This window comes from Rhamphochromis sp. 'chilingali' (assembly GCF_963969265.1).
Source record: "Rhamphochromis sp. 'chilingali' genome assembly, chromosome: 2".
NCBI lineage: Eukaryota > Metazoa > Chordata > Actinopteri > Cichliformes > Cichlidae > Rhamphochromis > Rhamphochromis sp. 'chilingali'.
The window spans coordinates 43,082,591-43,102,050 of record NC_137930.1 but is presented as its reverse complement, the minus strand read 5'-3'; the positions used below and the strand labels follow the sequence as shown (position 1 = coordinate 43,102,050).

Here is a 19,460-nt window from a genome sequence, read left to right as displayed (position 1 = left end):
TCTCCACTGCTCAACTGAAATGGAGTACTGTGCTACCGTGCAGCAAGTCCAGTCGTGAAATTTCCTTGCAACTAAATATTGGTAATATAGCAAAGTGAATGTGAGTGGGAATAACAACCATGAAGTGGTGGGCCACGTAAAATCACAGAGTGGGGTCAGCGGTCTCTGAGTTACATAGTGAGCAGAGGTCGCCAACTTTCTGTATGATGCTTCTCAACTCGAGTCCATTAGAAAATGTAATCTCAGATCAGAGACCTGCTTTCCCACCAGACATTGCCATGACTAACCTGTGCCCAGACCTGGTAATGTGGTCCAACTCTTGTTGTCGCGTCTACACTGTTGAGCCCACAGGTCCTTGGTAAGACGCCTTTATGAAGCACATAAAACGAAGCAGCTGTGCTATGCCAATCTGGAGGCTGAAGCAGAGGAAAGAGGCTGTAGTGTGATGGTGCATTTAATGGAGGTGAAATGCAGGTGATTTATCACCGATTTCACTGCAAGTCTTCTGAAGGAAATCTGGGCATCAGAGGGAAGGCCCAGTGGAATATCATCAAAGACCTCACCACAGTAGCTGAGACTAATGGAAAAACATGTAGCAGGTTTATCAGCGAAACTCGGGAGAATTTTCTCCAAGCATGACATCCCAGTTCACTTCAAACCAGTCACACCATCAGACAAAAACGAATTCGTCCCAACGACAAAACTCCCAAACACAAGCTATGCTGTACAGTGCAGATCTCTACATTGGAGAAACCCAACAGTTACTCCATAAATGAAGCAAAGTTTCTAATGTACAAAGTTTTCTGAGTGACCTCACTTTTTCATGCCCAAAGGGTTTTTTTGTTTGTTTGTTTGTTTGTTTTTTAAAAGCTATTTAACTAGGGTGACCAACCGTCCTCTTTTTTTGCACTTCTTGACTTGTAAAAGCCTATAAGACCTTTTTTATTTCACCATTCGTTAACTGCACACAGAAGTCATTGTTTAAATATGTTAAAGTTTTCTTTAAACAAACAGTGTTATTAAAGTTCTTTATGACTGGGTCAAGTGTCCTCTTTTTTGGGAGTCAAAATATGGTCACCCTAATTTAACCACATAGAGAAAAGTGCTTGTATGAATGGGTGAATGAGGCATGCTGTATAAAGTGCTTTTAAGTGCTCAAGCAGAGTTGAAACAAACCAGTCTATTTACTCCTTTTTTTAAATGTTAGATATGTAACACAATAACCCTGATATCAAGAACTACCAGCCATGTAGGGCAGGAAGGCATACAACTGGAGAGGGAGTGTATGGTGTCATGGCCCACCTTGTCCTCCAGGTGGGGTACCTGTGTTTCTCTTTCCTCCAGCTCCTCTCTCCATTGTCTGTGTGAATGTTGGCATGAATGGAAACTAACCAGTCTGTTAGTCTATCAGCTGTGGGCGTGGTCTCAGGAAAACCCCAGGGAGGCACGCCTGTCGTTCATCTTCAATCAAGGCCGTATTTAAACCTGTTCTCCACCACTTGTTGCCAGGTTGTCATCTCCGGCTGAAGCTGTTTGTTACTCTAATTCTGTACCTCATTTCTCTTACAAAACCTGTTGGAAAACCTGTAAAAATGAGTTACCTGCATGACCTGCTCTCTCACCCTGTCTGCTGTAGCTACTTCCCTGCACTGAGCACTGGAGCTCAGCCCTGAAAAAAGATAGGAGAATCTGTGTTTCTGTTTCCAAAGAAACGTATTTGGCCTGGATGAAGAGAGATGCTGATCTGACTTGCTGCTTGATCACCTAGAAGGCTCACTTACCTGCGTACATTTCCTTCCTGTGAACTGATTAAAGAGAATAAGGAAGTCACGTAAAAGACACAAGATAATGAATAAGAAAGTCACGTAAAAGACAAGAAGGAACAAGTGACACAAACAAGAAAAACTGGAAAGGATATAAAGGAAGGGGGTGCCATTAAAGAGAACATAAGAACACAGGACGGGATGTCTAAAATGCAGGGGGTGCCATGTAAAAGAAAGAAAAAAACATAGAGAAAAAAACAAATGAACAAGGGGTAAAGTTGAAAGACGAAACACAGAGAAAGATAGAAAAAGGGAGAGTCACGTAAAAACTGAGAAACAGAAAAGACAAAGAAAAGAATTAGAAAAAAGAAATGTCTGAAAAAAAAGGGGCGGAGACAGCCCAGTATAAAAGGCCCTGAGTGGCAACAGAAAGACAGAAACAGAAAAGAACACAGAGAGACGTTGGGCCAGCCTGAGGAAGGCTATACCCAGCCGAAACGTCGCGATGGCCCAACGGCAGTGCACTACACCCGCTAAGGGTAATTTTTTGAATAGGGGGCACCGTTCCCAATCCCATTGATGGACCGTGCACCTCAGGCTCCGGCAATAGCCGGGCCTGGTCTTACCTCAACACCTAACCAGCCTGTGCCTCATGGGATTGGTGGTGCCCCTGCCCAAATAACTCTCTCCCTAACAATGGGAATCCCCCCACCCACCAACTTTTCCTAACCCTAACCCCTTTGACCCCCCTCCCCTCCTCCCCCCTCCTAACCCTCACCTAAGGGAACCCTATAAAACTTAGAAAAAAATTTAAAAAAATTAAAAAGATGGAGAAGAAAGTCACATTAAAGACATAAAGAAAGTTAAGACAAACAAAGAGGGAACAAGTGACACAAACAAAGAAAAAGAAAGTCACGTAAAGAACACAAAGAAAGATAAGAACACTTAAAGAGAATAAGGAAGTCACGTAAAAGACACAAGATAATGAATAAGAAAGTCACGTAAAAGACAAGAAGGAACAAGTGACACAAACAAGAAAAACTGGAAAGGATATAAAGGAAGGGGGTGCCATTAAAGAGAACATAAGAACACAGGACGGGATGTCTAAAATGCAGGGGGTGCCATGTAAAAGAAAGAAAAAAACATAGAGAAAAAAACAAATGAACAAGGGGTAAAGTTGAAAGACGAAACACAGAGAAAGATAGAAAAAGGGAGAGTCACGTAAAAACTGAGAAACAGAAAAGACAAAGAAAAGAATTAGAAAAAAGAAATGTCTGAAAAAAAAGGGGCGGAGACAGCCCAGTATAAAAGGCACTGAGTGGCAACAGAAAGACAGAAACAGAAAAGAACACAGAGAGACGTTGGGCCAGCCTGAGGAAGGCTATACCCAGCCAAAACGTCGCGATGGCCCAACGGCAGTGCACTACACCCGCTAAGGGTAATTTTTTGAATAGGGGGCACCGTTCCCAATCCCATTGATGGACCGTGCACCTCAGGCTCCGGCAATAGCCGGGCCTGGTCTTACCTCAACACCTAACCCTAACCCCCTAAGGCACAATACAGCCGAAACGTCATGACCAATTTAAGACGACACAGCTACAAGATGCAGCAGGACTTTCATGAAAGCCTCCACTCTTTGCTGCTGTGGCTCGCTCACGCAGAGAGCAGATGCTACGCAGTGGACATCGGCCACCCAGACACGACTCTCACAGCGCTGCAACAGCACAGCAACACCCTCACTGCTCTGCAAAAGGAGCTGCAGGACAGGCAGGCTCATCAGGCCTCCCTTCAGACTCTGTGGTCTCAGCTCCAGCCTGAAGACGGCACAGAGGAGAGCAACGAGGCCCGGGAGAAACTCCACGTGACGGGGAGCAAGCTGAAGCTGCTCCTGAAGCAGGTGGACGGCGACCTCAGCAACCTGCGGCAACGTCTGGACTGTGAATCTGCTACAGCCGCCCAGTGTCAAAGTGTTTCTCAGGAGGCTGCAAATTCAAAGAAAGGCTCCTCCACTCAAAGAGAGAAGCGGGAATCGTCTCCCCCTCGATCCTTCTTCTACCGGGCCCTGCGTGCCGCCTTCCCTCTTCAGCTCCTGCTGCTGCTCCTCCTGCTCCTGCTCCTGCCCTGCCTGATTCCAATGTCGGAAAGTGACTCCAGCTGCACTCTTACCAATAACTTCGCCCGGTCCTTCTACCCCATGTTGCATTACCCCAACGGCCCACCGCCCACTTGATTGTAATATCCCTCAGGGCTCTATACTGGCCATTTGTGGCCACTTTGCTGCGACGGCTCATTGAAAACTCAACCCAAGACATGGGTAATTTTTGGAAACGCCGGGCAGGGTCTCCACCTCCCGGCAAGAACCCTCGGCCCCCATTGATGGACAGTGCCCGTCAGGTCCATTGTTGGCCTGTTTCAACCCAATCCCTAACCCTAACCCTAAACAGAAAAACAAATAAGAGGGGAAGAAAAACAAATAAGAGAAACAGAAAAACAAATAAGAGAAGAGGAAAAACAAATAAGAGAAACAGAAAAACAAGTAAGAGAAAGAGAGAAAAGAAAAAACAAGTGTGAAACTAAGAAAGAACAAGTGAGAAACTAAGAAAGAAATTTTGAAAAAAACACAAACAGAAAACCTAAAAGTGGGAGGAGACAACACAAGTATAAAAGCCAAGAGAGGCACACAGAGAACAAACAGACAGAAACATATTGGGCCAGCCTGAGGAAGGCGAAACTACGCCGAAACGTCGCGAAGGCCCAATAAAGTGCACTGAACCCAAGATATGGGTAATTTTTTGAACCAGGGCAGGGACACCACCACCCAGCCCCATCGATGGCCCGTGCACGCCAGGCTACCAGCTTGCTGGTGGCCTGTTCCTTACTTAACCCCTAACCCTTCCGGCATAGCCGGGCCTGCTCTTTCCCACACCCTAACCCTAACCCCTAACCCCCCTAACCCCAGGGGGGGTCCCCTAAAACACAAAGAAAAAGAAACAAAGTCACGTAAAAAACCAAGCAGGAAACAAGGAAAGGACATAAAAGGAAGGGGGTGCCAAAATCATAAATATGAATAAAGATCAAAGGACGGGATGTCAAAACAGCAGGGGGTGCCATGAAAAACAATAATACAGAAAACAAGTGGAGAAATGAAGAAAAGTAGACAAAGAGAAAGTCACGAAAAAACAAACAGAGAAAGAAAAGTAAGAAACAAAGATAAAGACAAAGAAAGACAAAGAGAAAGTCACGAAAAAGAAACAGAGAAAGAAAAGTAAGAAACAAAGATAAAGAGATGAAAAGTAAGAGAAAACATAAGTACAGTAAGACAAGGAAGTCACGTAAAGAGAAAAACAGTAAGAAAAGCAGTAAGAATTTTTAAGAAACATAGTAAGACAAGAAAGTCACGTAAAGAGAAAAACAAGTAAGAAACACAAGTTGGAAACCCAAGAGTGGGAGGAGCCAAGAAAGAGTATAAAAGCCAAGAGAGGCACAGACAAGACAGAAGTCAAACAGACACAAGAGAACACACATTGGGCCAGCCTGAAGAAGGCACAGATATGCCGAAACGTCGCGAGGGCCCAATGATGTACAATGCGCATACACCCAAGATGGGTAATTTTTTGAAACAGGGCAGGGACATCACCACCCAGCCCCATTGATGGCCCGTGCACTTCAGGTTGCCAGCTTGCTGGCGGCCTGCTTATTTACACAACCCTAACCCTACCCTAACCCTTTGCCCCCCTCCCCTTCTAGCCCTAACCCTAATGGAGCCCTAAAAACCTAAACTAAGAGAAAGAAAGACAAGAAAGGTCAGAAAAAAAGACAGAGTACATAAAGGAAAGGATTTACAGGAAGGGGGTGCCATAAAAGAAAAATACAGAACATAGGACGGGATGTCTAAAGAGTAGGGGGTGCCATTTAAAGAAATATGTGAAAGAATAAAGAAAAGAACAACAGAAAAACAAAGAGAAAGAATAAAGAACAACAGAAAGAATAAAGAAGAACAGAAAGAATAAAGAAAAACAGAAAGAACAACAGAAAAAGATAGAAAAAGGGAGGGCTAAAGCAGAAAAAACTGAGAACAAGAAAAAAACTAAGAAACAGAAAAAGTTAAGAAAAACAGAAATGAAAAAGAAGAGTATAAAAGGCCCAGAGTGGCAAAACTGAACACAAGAGCGGGTGGGCCAGCCTGAAGAAGGCTAAATTGAGCCGAAACGTCGCGATTGGCCCACCACAGTGCACTACACCCGCTTAGGGTAATTTTTTGAACAGGGGGCACCAACACCAGTCCCAGTGATGGCCCGTGCACTCAGGTTCCGGCATAGCCGGGCCTGCTCTTTACCCAAATCCTAAAAGGTAAAAACACTAATTTGGCTTTCTAAAACTAAATTCGAACTGAAAAAAAGTGGGAGGGTATAAATAGAAGGGGAAGGCACTCTGCTCATTCCACTCCAAACCATCGGACAGAGCAGACCTCTGAGAGCAAGCCTGTTTTTCATTTTTTCTGTGTGTGCCTAGGCCTGAAGAAGACCTTCACAGGTCGAAACGTCGCCACATAGGCACACAAATTCGTATTCATTTGGCCTATTATAATTTAAGAGACTAATCCGAAGTACTTACTTTTAGTCTTTTAGTGAAACACGAGGAGCTTGTACCACAGTCTCAAGTATGACCAGACACATTTATTGATAAAGTATGGTGGATCGATGATAAGGAGTGATCTGAGTCGGACTCGGTCAATAAATATACCACCAACATTTATTGTTTACTGTTAAGGAGTTTGGTCTGATACAACTTTATTTTAAATGTATGAACCATTTAGTTTAAGTATATATTTTTGTTATGGATCATTCTCAAAAAAGAAAAACTTCCCTTTGATGAAAATCCTTTAGCAGTTGTTCAGTTCATGTTGAATTGTCTGAATTTAAACCCACAGACAATTCAACAGGTAACCATCTCTGTATGAATCCTTCTCTTTTCTTCTGTACAGTTTCTATGGTTTGTCTTTTCTCTCTCTTTTTTTTTTTCATTTTGGAAAGTACCTTGTACTTTTTGAGTCAGCACCCCAGTCATGATTCTAAGTGAGCTGAGCTGATACTTAAGACTATGATGCAGAATGCTGATTGGTTGGAAAGAAGTGGCATTAGAACTGTCCTATATGCAACACGACATCAGTCATGGCAGTTTTAAATGGCTAGACTGGCAGTGCCAACTGTGCCAAGCAGCTATGTACAAATATAAAAAAAACATTGGCTCCCTATGCATCAGAGATGTTTCAAGCAGCTCTTCTATGATCAGCACTATCTACACAGGAAGTCGCATTTGCAGTGGAAAACAAAGCAAACAAAATAAACTGGTACCAAGAAATTAGTCAAGTTACAGCAGTGGAGTTGAAATATGCTCGTTGAATAATGAATTTAAATAATAATGTATTTTAATTACAATTTTGTCAGTCTTATACCCAAGTTTCTTTTGTCTTTGTTTTTCAAAAACTTTTTCAAATTACATATACCATCTTAAATGATTATGGAATGGTGGCCCTGGATAAGGAGGGTGTATGGATCAGACTGAGGTCTAAAATAACTTGCTTTTTTTCATTTTTGTTTTAATGTGCATACTTTTCAGAGTTGTCTGAGTGGCATGATGTTCTGCTGTGAGCTGAGTGAGAGTCTGAGTAAAAGATACCACATGTGAAAGAGTTTTATTTAGAAAAGTCAGTGTTTACCTCAGCCAGCTGGGAGCCTCACCTGTTCCTTGTTACCCACGGAGAAAGCGAGAGGTATTTGTTAGACTCAGCTATATTACTCCTAAGCCTTGGACTTGGGCAGAAAGAAGAATGCAGACCTATGCAGAGACTGTTTTGATATTTGTAGAGCAGTGTGAAGTCAGGCCAGCGGCTGTGAGTTGCAGGTGACTGCTGAAAGAAAAAATATTTTATTACTGCATTCCAGCACCAGGGTGGGTGCATAGAAATGGAATAAACTAGATGGGATGCAGTATGCTTTTTAAAATTACTATGCAGTACGAGCTGTCAGCATTTACAAGGTGACACTGAGTGCCAGGTGACTAAAGTGCTGAATACCCCACATACTGTTTACATATAGGGAGTTTCACTCGATTCAGAATTTCTTTGGAACTTCATTTTTCTTTTTGGATAAAAAAAAAAAGTTTAATGAAAACATACAGTCAAGCAATCACAAAACCAAACTAACCCACATTATCCCAGCTTGATATTACAATGTTTCAAAGTTTCTAATATGTCAAATATTTACCTTTCTTGCCTTTTCTCAGACACAAAACGTTGAACATGATAAAAATTTCTTTTTTTTCTTTTTTTTATAGTGATAGGAAAAGCTAGCTGTGGCTGCTATAGGCTGACACATTTTACTCACTAAAGAATAAAATCCTAATCCTTATTACCCAAGACCTGTTTCAGTTCCAAAAATGCGTCCCTTTGTCCCAAAAGATATTCTGTTCATGAGGTCATTCATTTGTCCCAGACATTTCCCAACAGATTTGTATATCTTGCTCATACATGATACTCTGAGTTACCTGGCTACACTTGAATTAATAACACGGGGGCTCTATAAATAAAGATTATTTGTATCATATTAAAATGATGATCGCAATAAATTTTAGGTTCGCCACATCTTAGTTTGCACTGGTTATGTCTGTTGCTGTACAACAGCCTTTAAGATGATCATTAATTCATTTGACTTCAGAGATGGAAAGTTAATAAAGACAAGAGTTGAAATGGTCCTTCTCTCCAACAGAGGAAACATATGAGTGGGTAGGACAGATTAATCTAATCTCAATATGACAAATATTTATCTGTAATGAAGGGAAATTTGCAAATGTGGTTCCCTTTAATATGAAAACAACAATGAGAACATGTCAAGATATGCTTTTTCTAAACCATCGTTGTACAACAAAGCAACACCAGCATTTGATGTGACATTAGGAGCCTTGCCTGGAGTTGGATTCTTTGAGTAAGTCCTTATAAATTCTCCTTAACGTGTTTCCTTCACCTCATGATGTTTTCCATCAAGGTCGAGGCAAAGTTATTAAGAAAAGATCCATCAGGGACTGTTTCTCCTCCGCCTAGGTGTCTTCAGGAGCACCTCAGGGATGTGTCCTCTCGCCACTGCTCTACTCCCTCTACACTTCAGACTGTGTGGCCACCCATGGCTCCAACACCATTGTGAAGTTTGCTGACAACACAGTGGTGTTGGGTGCCATCTCCAACAACGATGAGGCGGCCTACATGGACGAAGTGAAGAATCTGGCATCATGGTGCCAGGACAACCACCTCCAGCTGAACGTCGGCAAGACCAAGGAGCTGGTGGTGGACTTCAGAAGGAGTCAGCACAGAGACTACAAGCCCAAGACTATAAGAGGGTGCAGTCCTTCAAGTATCTCGGTGTCCACATCTCCTCAGACCTGACATGGGCTGCCCACATTCAGGTCCAGACCAAAAAGGCTAGGCAGCGCCTGTATCACCTACGACAACTGAGGAAGTTCAGGGTCTCTCCAAAGATCCTCAGGATTTTCTATACAGGCGCTGTGGAGAGCATCCTCACACAGAACATGACATCGTGGTTCGGGAACAGCTGTGTGAAGGACCAAAAAGCTCTCCAGAGAGTGATCCGTACAGCAGAACGCTGCTGCAGGATTGCTCTCCCCCCGCTTCAGGACACCTACACCAGGAGATGCCGGACTAGAGCAGCGCAGATACTGAAGGACCCGTCCCATCCAGGCAACAAACTGTTCCAACTTCTGCAATCTGGTAGAAGGTTCCGCATCTTCCGGGCAAGGACAGAGAGACTCAAGAGGAGCTTCTATCCCCAAGCCATCCGTGCCCTAAACACACACACCCGCCCTCTCACATCATCTATAATTGACTGAGACAGGACTCTCTTCCAGACTCTCTCTATCTATCTATCTATCTATCTATCTATCTATCTATCTATCTATCTATCTATCTATCTATCTATCTATCTATCTATCTATCTATCTATCTATCTATCTATCTATCTATCTATCTATCTATCTATCTATATCTATGAATATGAATGTAAGAAGGAGGGAAAAATGAATTTGAGAAAACAAATGAAGCTTTTACCCACTGACACAGGAGATGCACAGGGGACAAAAGACACAGTGGAAGACAAATGTATGTACATGGGGGACACATTATGACACAGCTGTGAACAGGGCACAGGTACTACCTACTCTGTATTCCATATTCTATGTTACGAAAGCTGCCAGCCTCTCTACATGTGCTTGGAAAGACAGAGGAGAGAAACATGTGTTTTGAGTTTTCAGAGCCTTTAAAGTGAAGAGCCAATTGGAGCAGAGAAGCAAGGTACTGAGAAAATAGAGAAGAAATGAGAGCGTGGCTTAGGTTTAGGTGTGTTTGAAAACCGAGAGCTATTCTATTGTTTGGAAAACAATATGTCCCCAAGTTTCCTTCTCCTCTTGTCTATTTTACTGACGCAAAGACCGTATTGACCAGAATAATTCATCATTTATTTGAGATTTTTCATTGTTGGACTGTGTACTCCTCCTGGAAGATGTTAGGGAATGTCATTATGTTGTGCAGATATACAGTATGCATATACAGCATGGCTTTGGGGCCAATGAGCAATGGATGAGAAGTTAAGACATATAAAGCTCCATTCGCATTATTTCTTTTTTCTTTTGCAGTACAAACACTGACACACACAGTTTGTAGTTAAATGTACAGTAATCTGAGGGCACATGCACGATTCATGAACATCAATGCTGCTGTCACAAAGGTCCATTCTATTGCTTTCGATATGAAATAGAAAAGGCTGGAATTTGTACTCCTTTTCTTGCCTCACCGATGATAATAAAGCTTTAAATTGTAAATGAACAGTGTAAATACAGTACTTTTCTATTCTTAACTTCAAATTTATATTGAGAATTTGAGCATCAGCGCATCTGCCATATTTCAGTCATGACAGATGGCTGCCCCTCCCTGAGCCTGGACATGCCGAAGGTTTCTTCCTGTAAAAAGGAGGGTTTTTTTCTTTCCACTGTTGCCAAGTACTCTATCAAAGGAGCTAGTTTGATTGTTGTGGTTTTCTTTAGTATTATTGCAGGATTTCTACCTTACATCATAAAGCGCTTTGAGGCAACTGCTGTTGTGATTTGGTGGCATATAAATAAAACAGAATTGAATTGTCTACTGACGGTTCCCATCTATCCTATCAGAGTCTGAAACAAATCTACAGAGAAAAACATAAAAACTGCAACTATTCAATTATGTGATATTTCAATTTTTCCTTTTAAATGGGACTGCAATTTTGTTTCTGCATGATTATTTGCTATTGTGTTTTAAAAAAATTTTTGTTTTGCCAAAATATTGCAAAATTTAAGAATCTGCTACAGTAAAGTGTACACTTTACTGTACATGTGTGTCCTCTGCAAGAGTGTGTGTGTGTGTGTGTGTGTGTGTGTGTGTGTGTGTGTGTGTGTGTGTGTGTGTGTGTGTGTGTATTAACAGTTTTTTAACAGTTGCAGTATATCCGCTTGTAAAGCGATTACAGTTTTAGTTTAGTGTAACTAAATGTTGAATGTTAACCTGTGCAATGTTTTTGTTTTGTAGACTTGTCATCCAGCTGTTTGAAGTTGTTTTTTAAAGTCATATATAACTAAAAAATAAAAAATAATCTTTGACAAAGAGAATAGCAGCCACGCTCTATGTTACAGATTTGCCAGCCTTTTGGAATTACCAGATACATTTTTTAAATATTTGAGATCTCAAATATTAAAATGCAAAGTGTATGTTTGCTGGGGTTTTTTTTATCTTAGCTTTTATGGCTTAAAATCTGATTTGGGGGTTTAACATTAACTGGCATTAAAACAGCATAACAAAGAAGCCTGACAACTTTACTCAGTCATGTTTCTATACAGCCTGATTTTGATACTGAACTCCACTTAGCAGATTTTTTAGAGTGTACTTTGCCCTTATCACAGTATAAACATCTACTCAACCAGAATAACCTGCTGGTGCCAATGTACAGATAACAAATGTTAGCTACGTATCTTAAATGGGATTTTGTAACAAAGAAACACTCAGAACTTACTACTACTAATATTTACATTTGTTTGAAGATCTGAAACATTTAAGTGTGACAAACACTTAAATGAAAGGCAGGATACTCTCACAGAATTGCACGTAGTTCTTTTTGTGTAATCTTTGAAGGAGCTTTTCTAAACTGTCTAAAAGAAGTTCTTTGAGAGTTTGCTTTTCTTTATTCATCATTTCAAACTACAAAAAAGTCAGCTACTTAGAAATGCTTTTGGAGTTCTTTCTGCATATTTATAATGTTTGTTTGTTTTTTTTAGGGTCCATTCTAAGTTGTTGTGATTGTATCGTGGTTCACATCTACCAGATTTTACTAACAAGAATGACTTTGTCAGTAACTAAGCTATATGCCTGTATTTGCTGGGAGGGGTGCCTCTATGGGCTATAGATCCAATGTCATGTCCTAAATTAAAACATCTGACTCTAAGTTGCATAATGGAAGGAGGCTAAGGAGCTTGCAAAGAAAAGCGTCTGGACTTCTTTAAGTTACTTGAAGACGTTTCACCTCTCATCCGAGAAGCTTCTTCAGTTCTAAGGTCAAATGGTGGAGAGTCCCAGATATAAACCTAGTGGGAGTATCCCCCCACAGAGGGACAAAAGGACCCCCTGATGATCCTCTAATCGCCTGAGCCAAGGTGTGAAACTGGGTGTGGGTCCCAATCAGCCGGTGTGGCTTTTCTTTGCGAGCTCCTTTGACTATGATGACCTGGATGACTGAGAACCTTCACAGACATACTGGAAGGGAGCCATTTACACAATCTCCACTATTCTTGTGTTTGTGTTGTAGATGAAATTTAGACCACAGTTCATAAACAGTGAGTGCCGAAATCCTATTGAGTGACTACTTCAGGAAGTATTTTTTTGCATTTACAATAGTGCATGCTATTTGCTGTGGTATAATAATAATTGTTTTGGAGGAAGGAAGGTTCAGGGTTTAAGTAGTCATCATCATGGGCTCATCCGATTAGAATGGGAATAAGCAGTCATCTATCATTTGCAGGTTTTGTCGTTTTATTGAATAAAGGGGTAAAGGAAAGACACACATGGACTGCTATCTCTCAGCTGCCACCCCATGTGGGAGTGAAGAAAGAGTGAGGGGTAGGTGAGTGCAGCCCTTATATAACGAGTGACAGGTGAGTGCAATTAAGGCCAAGCACCACACCCAATCAAAGGTGAGGAAAGAAACAAGGTGCATCTGGTGAAGTGAATGTGCTGAAAGGTGAGCCTTTACAACAATAATAGTAATGTATACTTTATTGATCCCCGTGGGGAAAATCCTTTCCGCATTTAACCCATTCACTCAGTGAAGCAGTGGGCAGCCACTGTGCACCTGGGGAGCAGTGTGTAGGGACGGTACCTTGCTCAGGGGTAACTCAGGGTAGCCGTTCAGTGGATTCAAACCCCCGACCTTCCAATCCTGGGTCCACCACTCTACCTACTGAGCTATCCCTCCCCCGGGGATGCCAGTATGCCAGCTAACAACAGCTGCACAACACAAGAGAACCGTCCAGTATCTACAGACACATAATGTATAATGTTGTATACAGCCTTTATCTGTTTTTTTTACATTTCTTAAGAAACTGATATTGCACCTTTTTTTAGTGTGATCTGGAAATGATTTATTGTCTACTTCACTGATTTGACTGAATAAGCAAATCCATTATTAATGTAATCAACAATCAAAGACATTATTTAGGGGGCACACAGTTTTCATCTGTCTCTGGTTTGGGTGGCTAGTAACAGCAGCACACAGTACAAATGCCAAGAACTGATAATAATACGAATAATTGTCACACTCTTTTATGATCACATTTGCTGATGATTGTTTCATACAGCAGTATACCATATAGCACAGGCATTTTTACATGTATTTTTTAATGAAAATGACCTTGAATCTAATCAAATAGGATGTGTAACATGGGCCTTATCAAAAACTGTCTGCTTCCACTCACTTTTTATGTGACTTGAAAACATGGATTTTATTGGTTAAATGCTACAAGTCTTGTTTGCAAACTTTACAACAGACCACTGGAGGATTTGGTCTGGATTGGTATTTGATGTTTCTTTTTTTTTTTTTTTTCACATCAAGAAGCCACCTTCGTCTTTATTAATAAAATTGTTTGGTTAATACAGATGCTGTAGCTCAGAGGGAGTCAGTGAGCTGAAGTGGATGAACACTCCATGTAATCTTAAACACCAAGCTGTGTGACTGCAAAAAACAAAACAAAACAAAGCAAAAAAAAAAAAAATTAAATAAAAAAACAAGAACAAGAAACCTTGTGTAGAGCTTGGGTTGGGAAGAAAAAAAAAGGGAAAAAAAACAAACAACAAACATCTGTAGTGTGAAATCTTTTCCATATTTTGACATATGTTACATTTCTTTTCATTTACAAAAGTGCAAACAGATCACGTTCAGATCTACTCAATATAAGACATGGCGCGTGGGACTCAAACAGCCGCATTCAGAGTAGCAAAATTTATGTCATGGACCTCGGTGCCATCAGTCCAGCTACACAGTAACAGGAAAGGGAATTTAAACATTTCTGTTTTGTTTTTTTCCATATAATGGGAAGATTCGCAATACAAGTCCTCGGCAATGGATATTGTTATGATTATGGCACACACTTTTTGGTCCATCCTCAGACACAGACATTGTTTTTTGCTAAATGTTTAAATAGTTGTTTTTTTCGTGTGTGTTGATATACAATGTGTACCGGTGTGCCTCCTGCTCCACCCCAAGTCTCTCACCCTCCCAGTTCATGTTGTCATCAGTTGAAAGTCATACTGTACAAATGTCAAAGGGCAATCAATAATCAGAGTTTACAGGAAGTAGTCTGGGGTGCGGCGAGTGACGTGGGGCTCCCCTCTGCGAGGCGCTGGATCAAACTGCAAGAAAGAGTATTTTAGGGTGTCGTCTAGTTCCATGATTGCCGCCTGGTTGCCGCAGCGGTAGCAGTAGTTGGGAGCGAATATTTGATGTTTCCAAGCCATAAGTAATAATCTCAGGCTCAGTGTATTTTTTTTTTTTGCATGATTATTTGTTATTGAGTGATTTCCATAATATTTTTAGATAAATATTATGGAAATCACTCAATAACAAATAATCATGCCGTTTCTGAAGTTAAATGTCTTTTTTTTTTTATTACTTATGGCTAATAATCTCAGAAATTACAGAGTAGGTAGTACCTGTGGCCTGTTCACAGCTGTGTCATAATGTGTCCCCCATGTACATACATTTGTCTTCCACTGTGTCTTTTGTCCCCTGTGCATCTCCTGTGTCAGTGGGTAAAAGCTTCATTTGTTTTCTCAAATTCATTTTTCCCTCCTTCTTACATTCATATTCATAGATAGATAGATAGATAGATAGATAGATAGATAGATAGATAGATAGATAGATAGATAGATAGATAGATAGAGAGAGAGAGAGAGAGAGAGAGAGAGAGTCTGGAAGAGAGTCCTGTCTCAGTCAATTATAGATGATGTGAGAGGGCGGGTGTGTGTGTTTAGGGCACGGATGGCTTGGGGATAGAAGCTCCTCTTGAGTCTCTCTGTCCTTGCCCGGAAGATGCGGAACCTTCTACCAGATTGCAGAAGTTGGAACAGTTTGTTGCCTGGATGGGACGGGTCCTTCAGTATCTGCGCTGCTCTAGTCCGGCATCTCCTGGTGTAGGTGTCCTGAAGCGGGGGGAGAGCAATCCTGCAGCAGCGTTCTGCTGTACGGATCACTCTCTGGAGAGCTTTTTGGTCCTTCACACAGCTGTTCCCGAACCACAATGTCATGTTCTGTGTGAGGATGCTCTCCACAGCGCCTGTATAGAAAATCCTGAGGATCTTTGGAGAGACCCTGAACTTCCTCAGTTGTCATAGGTGATACAGGCGCTGCCTAGCCTTTTTGGTCTGGACCTGAATGTGGGCAGCCCATGTCAGGTCTGAGGAGATGTGGACACCAAGATACTTGAAGGACTGCACCCTCTCCACTGGAGCTCCATTGATGATAATGGGCTTGTAGTCTCTGTGCTGACCCCTTCTGAAGTCCACCACCAGCTCCTTGGTCTTGCTGACGTTCAGCTGGAGGTGGTTGTCCTGGCACCATGATGCCAGATTCTTCACTTCATCCATGTAGGCCGCCTCATCGTTGTTGGAGATGGCACCCAACACCACTGTGTCGTCAGCAAACTTCACAATGGTGTTGGAGCCATGGGTGGCCACACAGTCTGAAGTGTAGAGGGAGTAGAGCAGTGGCGAGAGGACACATCCCTGAGGTGCTCCTGTGTTGATGGTGATGCTGTTGGAGAAGCACCTGCCCACCCTCACCACCTGAGTTCTGCCAGTGAGGAAGTCCAACACCCATGCACACAGACGGCTGTTAAGTCCCAGATCCCTCAGCTTTGTGAACAGTCTGCAGGGCACTATTGTGTTAAACGCTGAACTTTAATCACCAAACAGCATTCGCACATAGTTACCCTGTTTCTTGTCCACGTGGCTGAGGGTGGTGTGCAGGACGTGGGCGATGGCATCCTCTGTGGATCTGTTGGATCGGAAGGCGAACTGCAGCGGATCTGTGGTGTCTGGGAAGGAGGAGGAGATATCGTTAGACTGGTGTACGATATTTCTTTAACTAGTCGATGATTACATGGCTTACTTGCTTTTGCGTTTAAAACCAAGAACATTTGGGGACGACTGAGGTATGCTGCAATACATCCTGGAAGTCAGTTTGATTAATAAAAAAAAATGCTTGGAGTCCAGACAAAAACAAGCTAGAGTTCTTGCTTAATTTGAATGGTTGTTTGGTTACTTTAATTTACAAGGTTATCCTGTATCAACATCAGTGTATTTAAGAAGGGCATCATATTCTGTCATGACTGACAGGGTGAGGTTTGTTAGAAGGTTTTGCTGTCACTGTCCCTACTAAGGACACATTTAATGATTTTTATTACTTATTAACTGGATAATTTATTACTTATGAATAACAAAATCGGCAAATCCATTAAAAATTCCTGTAAGTGTAGGCTAAAATGACCTGTTGCAGCATGTCTTTTTGCAAACCTATGAAAAAAAGTCAGCTTTATTTCCAAAAAAATCAGTTGCAGCTGATATTCAATCAAGTGATTTTTTCATTTGCTATCATCTTTAATGACGTGGATTATTAGCATACACAGAGAAATCCAGGTTATTTTAAGTGTCTCGCCCCACTCGACATAAACAACAAGTGGAAGGAGTCTCTTAACTAGTAATTTCCTTTGTTTCATCCTAGTTTTACAGAGGTTCACTTCATTTAAAAGTCATACTTTACATCTTGTTTTAGAATTTCATGTGCAGGGACATAAAAGTCTGTCCTTAAAGCAACAGAGCAGCGTTTACTCTAACTGCTGTCCAACATCTGATATTTCTGACATTTACACAAAAGTCAAATTAGTAAGAATAAAAAATGGGACAGGCTCGTGTTGAGTGACGTAATTCCACGCCCGCCTGCCCTTTCTCTCAGTGCGCGAGCTCGAGAGTCCAAAGTATAAAGTAGCGCGAGCGCCTTAAGTGGGACGGGGTGGGGGGGAATGTAGTCGATAGCGGAGGACACACAGAAGCGCACACTCCTGCATGCAGCCACATCTGGCGTTACAGTGGAACACAGACCATATGTGTACATGTGAGCACTGAGGAGTGGAGGGCTTCACAACTCGACTGAGGAGTAAATATAAGAAAATGGACCCGGAGTTATGGATTTAAAGTGCAGAGGACTTGAAATGGGCGGTCTACTGCTGGCGTTGCTGCTCTGGAGTTGCCTTCTGTCGGCGGTTGACGGTACGTTTACTTTTTGTTCACAACATGGATCCTCAAGAAAGGTGGAAGCACGAAAGCTGATAAGAACACTGGTGAACACGGTCCGAGCCTGCCGCGCATTTGTGCACTTCACTGCCCTCAAATGTTACCACATTTGGTCAGTCTGAGTCTAGCAGCGATTTCTTGTGTCAAACTTTAGATTTTTATATCCCAAGGGCAAACCAACACAATGGAAGTCTTTAAACTTTGAATTGGTGTTGGCGACACGCTCTATGAGAGGGATTGTGTAACCAAACGGACCCCTGCTTTCCCCCTCAGTTTTACAGCCGTCACAGTTACAGGAAAATAAATTAACTTTAAAGTCAGCCTGGCTGTTTTGTCGGGCCTCGGTAGCTCCATTCGTGCTCGGTGTCGGATGTCAGCCAGTCTTTCTTCTGTAATGGTGCAAATACGCCGGTATGTTTATTTGAGAAAGAGCACACCAGAGAACCAGGCAAACATTTTCCAATGAGGATCGATGTCTTTATAAGCATTCCCTTCTCCACCGCCTGAATTGCGCTATTACTATTTAATCGCCTGAAACGGCTCAGCGAGAGGCGGAGCTTAGTTTTCTCTCATATGGATACATTTTTGCAGGTCCTGGTGCTTTCTATGCGGCCACTTACAGCTCAGGCATATTATTTCATGCTCCAATACTTCATATAAAATTAACTTCTAAAAACTCTAGCTCCCTTTAAGCTCACTCAATTGTTTTTTTTAAGGTACAGATAAGACCAATTCCAGATTTGTTGATGAAAGTTGCAATCTTTGATTTTCTACTTTCCGTCAGTGTCACCGGGCCACTGACTCAAAGCTAGTTATAACTTTGCATAACAATAATTTACATAAGAAGAATGACCAAAGTGGAGGCTATCTCTGACTTCATTCTAACTTAACAGTTTGAGCTATATGCCGCACCTACTCATCTATTTTATCATTACAATTTTACTGAGTCAGCTACTTCATGTCGTCACTGAGCTGGTTAGCTGGTCAATTATGTGTTAAAAGAATCTTACTGGTTTTACTACTCAAACAAAGAGCATGAAGTGTAGTTGCTGACTGTGTAAATGTATATTATGAGGTTCAAAAAAACAAAATGTGTCCACAGTATTTGTGTTTGTTGGATTGTGTATAGCCCTCAAGCACACAATAGTGACATTTCTTAAGAACTTATCGTTCTTAATCCTTGACTAGATAGTAGATAATAGAGAACCGACTGAAAGGCACTGTATTACTGACTCTTCAGATTTCATCATTCCTTTTTATGATCGCTAAGTAGCTCATACGCTTTCTCTGAGTTATTTTTGATAAACCTTTAACCAAACACAGCCAGAGAAAACGCAGTAAATACTCACTCATTACTTATTACTCCAACTACTGCCAACCTTCTAGTAGTAAGTCCTTCATGATTACTTTACAACTGTGGTATTAGGTAAGGAACAATTCTCAGCTTGAGAGCTGGGTGAGTAATTTTCTTTTCTTTTAGTTTTCACTTCACTTTAACCGTAGAGAAAGCACAGTGCTTTTTATTTAATGACATGTAGCTAACAGCAATAATTATTTTAAAGGTTAGGGACTAAAAAACAATGTCGTGGTTTAATAGTTGATAGAAAATAAAATAAATTGCGGCAGTATATAAAACATGCATTTTATATTATTCATCTGCAGCACTTAAATACTACAAACTTGTTAATGCATCCAGTAAACTGCTAATGAAGCCTAATTTGTGAGCAAAAAATAATTCTTTAAACACATTTTTTTTACTAATATTT

General features: G+C 41.5%; 1 protein-coding gene across 1 annotated transcript in view; it reads left to right on the top strand.

Moving 5' to 3' along the window:
- Positions 1–17,401: 17,401 nt before the first annotated feature.
- lrp5 (low density lipoprotein receptor-related protein 5) overlaps positions 17,402–19,460 on the top strand; it is a 53,513-nt gene continuing 51,454 nt past the window's right edge. The window contains exon 1 of the mRNA XM_080874365.1: positions 17,402–17,670. Within this exon, the coding sequence (XP_080730491.1) occupies positions 17,586–17,670 (85 nt within the window). The 5' untranslated portion in view covers positions 17,402–17,585. The remainder of the gene's footprint in view (positions 17,671–19,460) is intronic.